This window comes from Nylanderia fulva, unplaced genomic scaffold (genome assembly GCF_048542155.1).
Source record: "Nylanderia fulva isolate GAGA-0341 unplaced genomic scaffold, ASM4854215v1 Scaffold5, whole genome shotgun sequence".
In the NCBI taxonomy this organism is placed as follows: domain Eukaryota; kingdom Metazoa; phylum Arthropoda; class Insecta; order Hymenoptera; family Formicidae; genus Nylanderia; species Nylanderia fulva.
In genome coordinates this window covers 2,670,821-2,684,596 of record NW_028190587.1, presented here as the reverse complement: position 1 = coordinate 2,684,596, position 13,776 = coordinate 2,670,821, and the positions used below count along the sequence as shown (strand labels likewise).

Here is a 13,776-nt window from a genome sequence, read left to right as displayed (position 1 = left end):
CGAACACTGTATTACGCGATTACATGACTGCTGGATGTAACTGTGGGTTTATTCCGTGGCTGAAGGACCTTGTCCTCTACCTACGTGCAAAAATTCCATCAGAGCTCCTCGTTTCTAGAGATCTATTGCACTGCAAAGCAATTGTATGCATCTTATGCTGCGTTTCGAATCGAAAATTCGTTGAAACAGCGTACCAATCAGTTACGGCAACTCGAAGAAGACTTCTTAATAATCTTGCAATTTTAGTATTTCAAAGTATTTCAATTAGAAATCATTATAAATTATAATACGAGACATTATTCTCTTATTTTAACTTTACGTAAGTGATGTAATATGCAATATGAATGTCTTTCTCTAACATATATATACATTAATATAATTTTACCTGTGTATAATATACATTAAATATTCTTGTCAATCTATAAATTTATTGATCAACATGAAAACCATTATCACGTATCAAGTGGAAAATTTTCAAATAATCCATGAATTATCGACTGCAGAAGTACATAAACATGATAATGCTTCTCGCACAAAAATGAAATGACAGTCAAAAGGTGACAAACGGAATGCAGCGAAATTTATGCGGTAGCACAAGTGCTTGTATCTTTTCCCGACGCTGTAATGTATATAATAATAAACATCAGATAACCATGTCTATAAAAATCTTCAGAGTTTCATCGCATTTTGCAATCATATAATGCGCGCGACAGCTTCCTTAAAGATCTACAATAATATCTTCACAAAAATAGCTGTATACGTAGCAGGACATAATGTAATCAAACCGCTTTTTCTTTTGATACTTTCTCAAAAATCATTGCATTTTGAATGCGTATTCCGTTCAGTTTAATATCTGAAATTAATACTGATTTAAACAAGGAAAAGATAAAGAGAGGGAAGATTACATAACAAGACGATTAAATCATTTAGCAATGATTGATTGACTCTCACTCTATTAGTGTAACAGCGGTAGCAATTGAGGGTTATATGTCATCTATGTAAAGTATGTAAGTTTAACACTTTATGTGTATGTGTGTGTCGGTATGCGCACGTACTTGATCAATTTGTAGATGTTACATATATTTTACTAGATTTAGATTACCAACGAAGTAATGAATCAGTAAAAAACAGATTGCTCATATGTATGTGCGAAATGTACTCGACGCGTAGGTTCATCGTAGGTTCTTTTTCGCCATGATACATTGCACTTTCACTCCGATACTGAGTCATTGACCAGAGCTGAAAGCTTGCATTGAATTCGCTCTGCTGCTTCAAATTGAAGCTTTCTATAAAATCATTAAAGAGTTGAAAAAATAATTCAGTGTTTTCCCGATTTATAAATATATACAATTGATTAAAAAAGAATAATTTTAAAAAAAGATACATAAACTTGAAAAATGTATTTTCTAGTTTATATATTAGTTTCAAATATTTAAATTATATACATAATTGTATTTTGCTTAAAATGAAAAAGTTTTATTACTAAATTTAAATCGCTATCTCTAGTTATCACAAATTAATTATACATGCAAATAGAACAAAAATGTATGCCAAGGTTCTGATAAATAATACATCGTGTATTAGGAGCTTTTTGTTTTTCATATTCATATATTAAGTATGCAAAGGTACGAAAAGATGAATCCGTCATAAACTGCCAATTATAGGATCATCGTCTTGCACATTTTTTTTGCTGGGCGTCGCACGACTAGGTTGGCACTTACTTAGGTTAACGACACCAAAACGTGTCACGGCAATTCATTAACGTAATAAGACCGAGCGCAACGCGAGCGACTTTCAAGGCTACATTTATTAACGCCACTGTGAGTCTTCCCATTTAAAGGTAAAAAAAAATATTATTTTGTTACAAAGACTTTGCTTAAGATTTTTTTAGATTTTTATCTAATGGATTTTTATTTTATTGCAATAGTTTGCGAACAAGAACAACATTTATACTTCCAAGAAAAACGCTCCGTTGCCTCGGTATTTTTAATCATAATGGAAAACAACAAAAAAGTTTCTTCTCGATGGGCAGGTTCTACTTACATTTCCAGGAATAGCGGCGCTGATGAAGAGGGCAAGATTGTCTGGCCAGGGCAAGAGCTTGTATTGCTCCCACCACCTTTTTACAACAAGACTCACGTAGAATCCTAAAACGAATGACATGGGTATGGATTCGCTGGAGTTGCCGAAATAATAACGGATCTTTTCGAAAATTCTGCAAAAAAAAAAGAAATATTTTTGAAATACAATCTTTCCCATATACATATGCACAAGCGAAATCATTTCAGTCTTTATTTTACATATTTTCTTATTTTAATAAGAATGCAAATAAAATTTTTGTATATTAAATATTAAATCATAAAGTTAAGGCATGTTTGTTAAATAATATAATTAAGAAATGTTATAAAAAATGTTGCGAGGGATAGCAAGAAGCTAAACTATTCTCTCTATCTCATTTTATAAAAATATTTACAAGTTAAAATATTCAAATAAAATATTCAAGTTAAAATATTCAAATCTATTGCAAGTAAAATTTTCTATATAAACTTGCACATAAGTAAAGCAAGGTTAAGACGATACTGTCACTCATCGATATTGCTACCTTCTTATTCTCTGATTAGTATTAGTATTAAATGCTAGTCAATATTAAATAGAAATTTTTTGTTTTTGCAAATAATCGCAAGCAAAACGCACATCTACTTGATTGAAAGCATTCGAGGTAAGTCTGATTCTCCACCCTTTCTTTCCTTTCATACAATGTTGGTTATTGCCTTGCATGAATCGTTTTAAAGAAAAGTAATTACCACATATAAGTAGCCACATGCATCTTTACGACTTCACACATCAATTCTGAACGATTAACACACGATTCCAGGATCTTCCGGTAAGTAGGTTTATGTTGGAATTTCCGCGAGTATAACTGGTACCGCATTCGCACTCTTGAGGTAATATTGACTTACCGTTACCTGAACGTACAATATCATGGCCACGAGAAACTGATATTGGTAATCAAGCGTAGTTATTTGAAACACAGCGATATAAATACTTTCCCTTGAATGCAAGACATCCAAAGATAATCTCGTAGTGTAAAAACATTTTTTAAAGTAATATATTATATGAAACAGCACATACACACATACACGATTTATTTAGATAAAGAAAATAATAATAGAAAGGGATAAAAGTTTTTTATAATCGCGTAAAAAGGGAAATAATTCTTGATAAATCTAAACGCGAAAAGAACTTCAGAGCCTTAACGAAAAACGATTAATCTCATAAATCATCACGTGCAATTCTATTCTATAATGCTGAATCGCTCAGTCTTTTAGATATCGTTGGACCATAAACCTGTCTTAAACCATCCCTACAGTTCTAAATTTAGCATGGATTCGAAATGATTTAAAGGTGAAATCTTTTTACATTCTTCAGTTCTTTATCTCTCTTGTTCAGGCTCACATAAATAACAGGTTACATTTTTATGCTTTTTTTAATACCGGGCACAAACGCATCTCCAACACGTTCCATGATATATCAGGATGTCTCTCATACAGGGCGTATCAAAAGAGAATCTTTTTAAAAATATAGTACTCTATAATCATATAAAAAAATATATATATATATAATACTATATAATATAAATATAATAATATAAAATAAATTCATCATATATATAATCATATGATACACGTATCACAATTCGATAAGTATGTAAACGTATTATACTTGTTGTTACATGTATATTTAAATATTTTAATTGCATATTTCTTGTATATATTAAAGTATTTATCTTGTTACATATTTTTAATATTGTCAGAATATAATATTAGATAAATTTTTACAAAATTATATTTTATTTTATTCATTCAAATGTATAATAAATCTTCGTTGTTTACTTCTGCTACAATCGATAAGAAACTGATCGGACATTATGACGGCAATCGGAAGAAAGATTACTGAGTGTTTTGCATTGCAAAAAATGCAATAATGAATAAAAAGAGGCTACTTAAACGTTAGTCGATGAAACGCGACCGTGATCGAAGTATCGGAATCTTCAGATTTGTTTTTTCGACGTATCAAGGTTATTATTGTACGAGTTTATCTACATCCATAAAATTCAGTAATAGCAGATACAACTACGCACCATAGTTGGCCGATTATGGATAACGTCGCTGAATTCAGTGTTCCATGATAAAAATGCGATCAATGAATTGGTAAATAACGGAAAATGCAAAATATTATTGCTGTTCACCTTGCACGATCAAGAGATAAAGATTACCTGGTTCCAATTTTATAGATATGTTTATGTATTTATGTATATGTATATATGTACATATATATGTGCATGTATATATTTATGTTTTCTGTCCCGCATTGCCTTGAGTTTAAGTCTTGTACTATCTTCCGAAACGATTGTATATTCGTATAATTAAAATTATGTATAAAAATAATCGAAATAATTGTCATACAAAACGAGAAAATTTATTTCAATGACTTGCATTATTTCTCTAATGTCAATATAAAAGCGCATTTTATTACAAAAGATACCTTTTCTTGCTTGAAACAAGATCCAACTTTTTGTTCCCTCGCAAAGAATGAAATTTACGGTTAATTATTCTTTAATTTCAGAAATATACATATATACTCACACCCGCTGATTGTCATTGAGTACGTATCGATATGTAAAATTGATGAGGTAGTAGAAGAACAGATACGCCAATAGTTCTCGCCAAATTAGCTTGTAAACAGATCCACGCCATCTGTAAAAAAAATCAACTTTAATTTAAATAAATAAATTAATTGTGTAAAGAGAAATATTCTGTATATATAAATATAATTGTTTCTGTGTTATACTAATAGAATCTCATTTGTTAATTTATGTAGAATATTATACATTATACAATTTATGTGTCAAATATCTTTTATTTCTTTTATATAAAAGTTAGTTATATATATTTGATTTATATAAACAATAAATTGCAAAGATAAAGATGTACAATGTTGTATAATAATGATTTATTATATTTTATAAAAAAATAATATATCTTAAGTACACTTTTTGCGTATTACAATAAACATTCTACATATACATAAATGCCTTAAAAAGGGATATAGATCAATTGTTATGCTGACTAAGAATTACGTATTCATCCAAGCGCTTTATATTATAAGTCAAGAATGAATTATTAGCAGTAAATATCCGTGATATACTTCGTCTATAAATCACGGTATGGTGACTATATGAGGATTCATCATTCTCGTGCCGTAAAAAACGGACGAAACCAATCGTTCATTCTCGTTCGGACTTCCTCATTGTGCGAATGAACTTGGAAGTATAAGGTATAGCCACCAGATGTGCTCTTTTCTCTTTTCGAGCATCTTCACTTTTACTTAAATGTGGGAAGCGTTGACGCTTCCTTGACTCTAACACAAGTATTAGTCATGATCATAAAGTGTTTTTGCATCACACGCACGATTACTCGCTTGAGAAGTGCTCCGCTGATTTACTGGTTAATTTCGAAGTATCACGGATATTAATAAAACAGTGATGCGTCGTTTTGCGTGACAGACGTTCGCAAAACAGGTTTTATTTGAAAGGAAAAAAGAGAAAAATCGCATGAAGACAAATTATTTTACATTTCCCTTTCAACGAGTTGTCAACTTGGCAATAACATGATCAATACGAGCGTATAATCAGTAACAGAGCTAGATTATTCTATAAAATTGTAAACGGTACGTGCGCTTCGGAACTGGCTGGAGAATTAGCGCCAAGTGTGTCATGGCTAAATCGATTTTACGAGTTTCAAAGATACGCTGTTTATGATGTTTCCCAAAACATAAATTTACCGTTTATTTTAAATTTTTTATGATAAATTTTATGTTAAATTTTTTATGATAAAATCAAATATCGGTCAGTTGGTCATAATAACGTAAAAAAAGATTGAGACAATGTTTATTATTACAAAAATAAAATTTTGCTCGCTTTTTATTCTAAATATACATATATAATATAATAATACTAAAATATAATACTTGAAATATAATATTATTCACAAACTAAATTAGAACAAAATAATTCAACAGAAAAATATTGGCACAAAGAGTATGAGGGTATGACTTTAAAATAGAAAACAAATTTCTACGCATTCGATGGGTGCAATGCGAACGAGGCCAACGTGAAAAGTAGCTTATAAAAGTTGTAAAGTAGATGTGACAACCATTGTTCGGTAATAGAGCTATGAACTGTGTCATTGCTTTATACCACTATAAATAAACATTTATTTATTGGAATTTGTTGTCCTGATTCACGATTTAAGACATTAGACTTAATGCCACGTGCACTATGTGCGTATGTATACATTATATACTGTATGCATATATGCATACATATATAACATGTTCTAAATACAAGTTTTATAAAATTATATTTTGCTAGCATTTATCTATGTAACATACATCAGATAAATTTCTATCAAATATGCTGTTTATTCTCATAAAATAAAATATTCAGTTTTTTATTGCACACCGAATGACATATATTATATACATATACTTTATACAATATATGCATATACTAATCTGTTTATTTACAAAATATGCATATTTTTAAAACATAAACCGAAAAAGCGCTAATCAATAATCGCGCCTCTCTAGGGAAAGAAAGATATGAAAGGTCGTACCGGACATCCGCCACATTCAGAGCAACTAATTTCGTGTGCTCACAAGACCGTAACGATACCGAATAATTATTGTGCACGATATAAATTCATTCGCAGTTGATATGACAAGAACCTAAAACGAAAAGCGTAAAAATCTTAAAGGAATAATTGAGATAATGCGCAAAATAAAGAATAAATTGCATTAACGGCTTAGATCAAAAGGATTTTTCTGATAAAATCTCTGTAATTGTATTCCAATCATCGGAATAGCGTAAACAAGATTATTTCCTTTCGATAGAGATTCCTCTCCTGCTCATCAGTAATTACGGGAAGCCGCGGAACCATCTGTTAAAGATATTTTTTTATCGCGCAATACATACTAATCGACGTATATGATCACACTATCGTATTTTGCAATTTTGCAGAAATAACCATAAAATTGACACACACATACACTTACATGAAATGCAATTATTACGCTGATTAAATTGTTTGTTTAACATACAATAAACGCTCGTTACGTTGATATTCGTTGTGTGTGTGTGTGCGTGTGTGGACAAGTTAACTAGTCTGTCACATAGAAGATAACACACTAATGCGTTTCTCATTAAATGTCCACAATACACGTTTTAATGTTTTTCACAAAATAAAAATACAGTTTTATAATGCATTTAAAAAGATATGGAACACTTCACTATTTTGCGTGTTAACCTTGCGTAAGAGATATGCTAATATTGCTAATTAAAAAAAAACTTGGCACTGCTAAATATTAAATATGTCAAAGTATATATTAACTCAATAAATAATCAATTTAATTTAGATCATTTATAGAACTATATTTCATTATAGCATATTGTTAATTGCAATATACTATTTAGTTTAGCAACGTCAAGTTTAATTGAAACTTTTAATTTCTTCATTTGTATTAATTTGTAATTTTTATATACATTTTTAAATGTTTGTATTAATTAATTTCTAATTTGTAATTTTTCTATTAATTTTAAATTTAATTTAATATTATTTTTTAATTAATATTTTTAAAAATTTATATTTTTAATTGGCGTTTTTTAAAATATCATTATTTTTGTAATTTAAAATAACGCTAATTTCTAAATACATATAACAATTTTTTGAACTAACGCATGTATTTTGCGCTTTTTTAATTTTTTTATTTTTTTTATTCTTAAATAATTTTACACATTCTTTAGATTGACTTTATTAACATTCTTGAATATGTTTCGAAACTTAATCGTAAACAGAACTAATACATGCAAATATTGAGAACTTTATTGAATCTTGATTTGCATTATCTTCAATAATATTTATCAGTTATTATATAATGCAAGATGTGTGTGTAAAGTTCCATGTGTTAGCAGAAAGAAATATGAAAGTTGCATCGATCACTTTTAGTTTCATGCGTGATGAGGTACCTGTTAACGAAGATATTCGATAACGAGTAAGGTTATCGGCGTTTGGTTATTGCATTGTTTGTGTGCCAGTAGGTCATGGTAGGAGACAATGTCTCGTGCTTTTCATACATTGTCGTAACGACACGCCCGCGAATTTCTTTATGCATATGCGCACGATGACATGTATAGAACGTACATAGTAACATAAAGCCATTTCTTTGTCGTAGATGTGTGATCCTCAAAAGTCATTGTCGTATCATTAATCAAACCACGAAGCTTCTTTGCTGACCTTTGCCGATTTCTTTCCGAAGGATAAGAAATACTCTGTACGGCATGAAAGATTGGTTGTTACGACATGACAAAATTTCCAATTGCGTACAAAATCACTGGAATTATCATTATTGCCTATCTATGATTGAGTAGCATAAGATTTTTAGATATAACAATTAACACATTTAAAATTTATACTCATTAATTTTTTATAGTTAAAGATCGAGTAATGTCAAAAATGCTGAACTTAATAGGACAGATATTTGCATATCAGATATGTCATTCTTATTGAGTTAGAATCATTATTGTGAGCAAGATTAGATGTTTCTGTTTTTTTTTTTTTTTTTTTTTTTTTTTTTCATTAAAATTAGTTCTCGGATAAGATTGATCATGAATAAAAAATATTCAACTATCCTGCACAATTTTTGCAGATTGCTCATCCAATTGTATATAAAAAATAAGTTTATTTTTAATAAAAAATAATATCTATTTTACTAAGTTGAAAAAACAAAAAACCAGTTTTTTAATCTAAAATTAGCAATAATTTCTAAATTATATTAATAATTATGAATAGAAAAGAAAAAAACATGGATTTAATCTAGGTCGGCGGATATCCTTTAAATCTTGTCAAACAGGTAATCAGTAATTATGGATTAACACACAATATTAAGTTTAACATGTTATTATAATCAACGCAATATAAACTGTATTGTAAGAAGTTTAACTTAGATTTTAAACACTTATTATAGCATTAATAAGTAGCCTGTCATAATATTTATTATTCGTGAAGCTGTGATTAATGACAATTATTCTGAATGTTATTCTGTAAAATGTGTTTCATATGTGTTATACATATATTATAATTATATACATAATATGTATATAATTTAAACAGAATAATGTCAATTAGCAAGCAATCTGGATGAAAAATACATCGAATCAGACATAACGCTTTAATGACAATTTTAATTTTTAATTTTAAATAATAACTAATAATTCATCTATGCATGTGTGTGTAATTTTGACAACAAAGAGTTTACAATGCAAACTCGCGACCTCTGTCTATAATTCGACTTTCCTAAACGTGTTCGATAAAGCTCATTTTTTATTATGCTGGCAATACTTAATTTTGTCGAGCAACATAAAAAATGCGTTGTAAAAAAATATAATGAGAAAGCGTTCCACCGGATAACGCGGTTTGCCGCTCATAAAGTATCGTGTTTAAGGGTAGTAAATTAGCGTATCTCGAGATGTGACATTTTTTAATTATCGATGAAACGATGTCGACTTCGCTACAGCGAGAGAGAGAAAGAGAGACAGACATTGACGCAGGTCGTAAAGGTTGATGTGCGAGTAAACGTCAATGACGGACACTAGTTCCCGAGTGAATGGACGAACGTTGTGTGATGGCTGCATGTTAGTCAGCCAGATGTCGAACGTTTATGCAAGATAGTTATAACATAACACCCGACAATTTCAAAGCGTTTCCTTTTTAATCCTTTCTCCGCGTGTCTGTCTGATTTCAGCGCAAAATTGTTCAAGGATTCGTCCTGGACGTGTCTTGATGCAATGGCGCATCCGGTTTCTAACTATGTATGTATTGTGTACCAGGGAGCGCCTGAGCCATGTCACAGATGAATTGCTTAGTTTGTTAAGTGTGCTTTCCGAACGATGGCTAAAAGACGTACTGACGCTGAAAGGCGCATTTTGTAATCATTAAGTAATAACATCGTAGATAATACAAATGTGTAACGTCGTCGTAAAAAAGTCCGTAGGACATTTTAATCTTTCAAATATTTTTTTAAAGCCTCTTAACCACTTGTCGCTAGCATATCATGGTTTCTCCGCGTTAGACTCGACGAAAACATATGTTATATGTCTCCTTTTTGCGATGATATACATATATTAATATTTGTAACTATAACATTTTGTATAAAATTTTAATAAAAATGCTTTTGGACGTAATTATTTGCTGAAAAGAAATAATTGCGCCGATTAATTATTAGTGCAAGTGTTTAAACTTTTTATATTTAAAATGTAAAAATGTATATATATACGTAATAATATATATTTTTAAGAACATTAATATTAAAGATAATCGTATTTCTTAAAGTTTTAAGCAATAAAGTGACGTTATATGTGAATAAGTTACAAAATAATTTAAAATTTTATATAGATGAATTTTCTTTTTGTAACGATTATAAGAATGAAAAAAAAGGAATAATGGTTATTAAATATTCAAATTGTGTTAATCAAATGCTTAAATATACTTAACAAGCTAAGGTAAAATAGTATTTATATATAAAGAAAAGATCGTACAAGGAATATTCTCAAACAATTTATATTCCAATCTATACAAAATCATGGAAATCAATTGAGAGATAAAAATAAAAATTCTCACGAAACATAAGGTCCGTCTTATAATATATGGACAAGTTTTATCTACGGTCTTGAACGCTACATAGATTTACTTAGTACAACATAGAGCGATCAAAGAGTCATGTAGGAAGTGATTGGGTTCGCTATAAGCGCTTTGGTATCACAAACGGAATGCTAAATATTACTGAAACGTGAGTCACTGTCGCCCTGCCTTGCAAACCAGGTAACAATAATCTATGTACAGTCTATTACATAGGATATAGCTCTCTCTCTCTCTCTCTCTCTCTCTCTTCTCTCTCTCTCTCTCTCTCTCTCTCTCTCTCTCTCTCTCTCTCTCTTTTTCTCTTTTTTACTGCCGATTTTAATGCAATTTGCTTCGCGAAGATGTCTTATATAGACTGCATAAAATATTTTATGTAGATATGTATAGATAACGTTTCAGAGAAATTATTATTGTAACCTTCTTATAAGTAAAGACAAATATGAGCAAAGAATTATCATGCGTTATATTTCCCAAGAATTCTTTACAGATATTTGCGCCGGAATTTTTCAATACGAGATGCAATGTTTTTATGAGCAAAACTTTATCTCTTCATGCATATAAAAATAAAGTTAAAAAATGCATTGTTAAGTGAAAACTTATTATAAATAATGCAAGAAAAAAATTTGATTTTTATGAAAGAATTATTGACTATTCTCAAATCGTAGTCACAAGTAGGAATAAAGCAGCGTAATTTTATATGAATGAAGACTATTACATAATATAGCTCGTAATTCACGTCACACATCGTCCTTAGATCTGTGAAAATAGCGACTCTTTATCTTATTAATTGTTAAGGAAATAGAATTTTTACAAAGCATTTTTCTTTCCTATGTAACACGTAGTATCTTGATTGTTACGCATTTAATTCGGCATGTGTGTGTATGTGTGATATAAATATTTTTATATATAATTAATATATTATATTATTAGGAAAAAATGGGAATAAATAAATAATGACTTGATTAATTGTAAAAAACTGGCATGAATGTGTGAGCAGATCATACATCGGGCTATACTGGTAAGAGAAAAATAGGGATCCCAAGCTGCTGTGGATGGCGTAAAGTAACGGTCCACCGGTCAAGGCTCGCCAAGGCCTTTTATCGCTCTTGTCGACCAGACAAGCACGCTATGCTTCGATATATTGCACAATTTTATTTCTTCAATTCCTACTCTATCTATCCTTCTCCATTTCTTCGTGTAGCTTGAACTGTTATAGTCATGCTTGACGTAACCATAAAATCTTTCGATGCTGAAGAAATGTTAAAAATACGAATTATTGATTCAGGACAATAGCAGAAGTAAAAATTTATAATCGCAGTAATTTTTACATAATATAAAAAATATTACTTTCTTTTACGTATAATTTAAATATTTTACATAAAAGGAGTCTGTTTCAAAATAATATAATATATTGATGTAATGTAAAAGATTTTAACGCAGTATATATAAATGTTTATTATCTCCAGATAATGTACTTTCTTTGTATTCCAAGATAAGTTATGTTTATTACATGCATGCTTCGAAAGATGAGATGAGTCCGAATACAAGGTTTCAGGTGGGCTGACATATGAGAACAATGAGACGGATCAGGTGAAAGCGATTGTAAAAAAACACTTTCGAAAATCTCTCGATATAATATATGCGAAGCGGAGTCACGTATTGTGAGATAAAAAAATAATATAGTCAATAATCTCTCACAAATCGCTAAATAAACTTTTATTACGTATTACATTTTCTTTTGAATGATCTCTTTGCTTTATAAATATTTTTATTCGTCAATATAATCATTTAATTTATTATTAATTATATATATGCAGAAAGATATTGATATAAAAAATATTTGTGTATTTTATTAAATAATATATTATACTTATTAAAATGACTGTGAACTGTCCTTGTTGTTTGAAAAACTAAGCATGCGTTGGGATTAGATATCTTTAAATAAAGATATCAGATTTTTTATGTCATTGCTTACATATATATATATATATATATATATATATATATATATATTATCGACATTGAGATCTCTTGGTGATTAATTAAGATATATCGTAGCCGCAACTATCCTTGTTATAACTCACGATAAATGTGTTCATTAATTGAAAATGATTATACTGACCACTAACTTTTTACTAATTATATACAATTTGCATTTTTATATCTTACTACTTCTAATTTACTACACTACAAGAAAAGAACAAAAGATAATAAATGTTAAGATATTGAAAGATAATGAATGTAATAATCTATAACTTGCAATATCACACAAACACACACACAAAATATTGGATTGTGTACAGGAAATTTTAAGACACAGAAATAATGGTTGTACATGTAATAAAATTACACATTTAAGTAATTGAGGTTTCACTTTTCTTGTAGATTTTTAAGAGAATTATGAGAAGAAACATGCATTATTTAAAGTCTATCGTTTCCTTATTACGTATTCACGGAAAATTAAATCATACAAAATTTTTAATCTGAAAATAAGGAAACTATAAGTCCTAAGAAGAATGGTTGTAAGTCCATTATATAGATTTCGAAGAGATTGTTCAAATACCTCTAGGTCAGTTGTCTTTGGACTTACAGTTTATTCCTCGTTTTTTGCGAAAAACTAAATCTTTAACAACTTTTTTCTATTACCTTTACGTATTTTATAATCATATACTTCTATTTTTTTCTCTGTAATTATAAAGAAAACACTAATTTTTTTCATAATTAGAACACAAACTAGAACTAATTTTTTTATATTGTATATGATTTCTATAATAAGTACCCCCCGAGGCAAATTAACACTCATATTATTTCGATATTAAGCATTATCTTTAATATTCCGTATCATTATACATATAATTGCTATTTTTTATGAATTGATATTTCACGAGTTCTATAGGTTTATTTATATGAATAAGCAATCAATTGAATCTCAATGATATTATGGATTATTATTCGTAAACAGAATAATTGATGGATCTTCTTATATGTTGCATCTCATGCCTTTAATCATGTCATCTTA

The 13,776-nt window shown here is 29.3% G+C and overlaps 1 protein-coding gene across 1 annotated transcript in view; it reads right to left on the bottom strand.

Moving 5' to 3' along the window:
- Nucleotides 1–13,776, bottom strand: part of Best2 (bestrophin family protein) — a 48,584-nt gene that overhangs the window by 20,834 nt on the left and 13,974 nt on the right. Inside the window, exons 3-4 of the mRNA XM_029315234.2 lie at nucleotides 4,647–4,757; nucleotides 2,044–2,215 (exon numbers count right to left, since the gene is read on the bottom strand). Of these exons, the coding sequence (XP_029171067.1) occupies nucleotides 2,044–2,215; nucleotides 4,647–4,757 (283 nt within the window). The remainder of the gene's footprint in view (nucleotides 1–2,043; nucleotides 2,216–4,646; nucleotides 4,758–13,776) is intronic.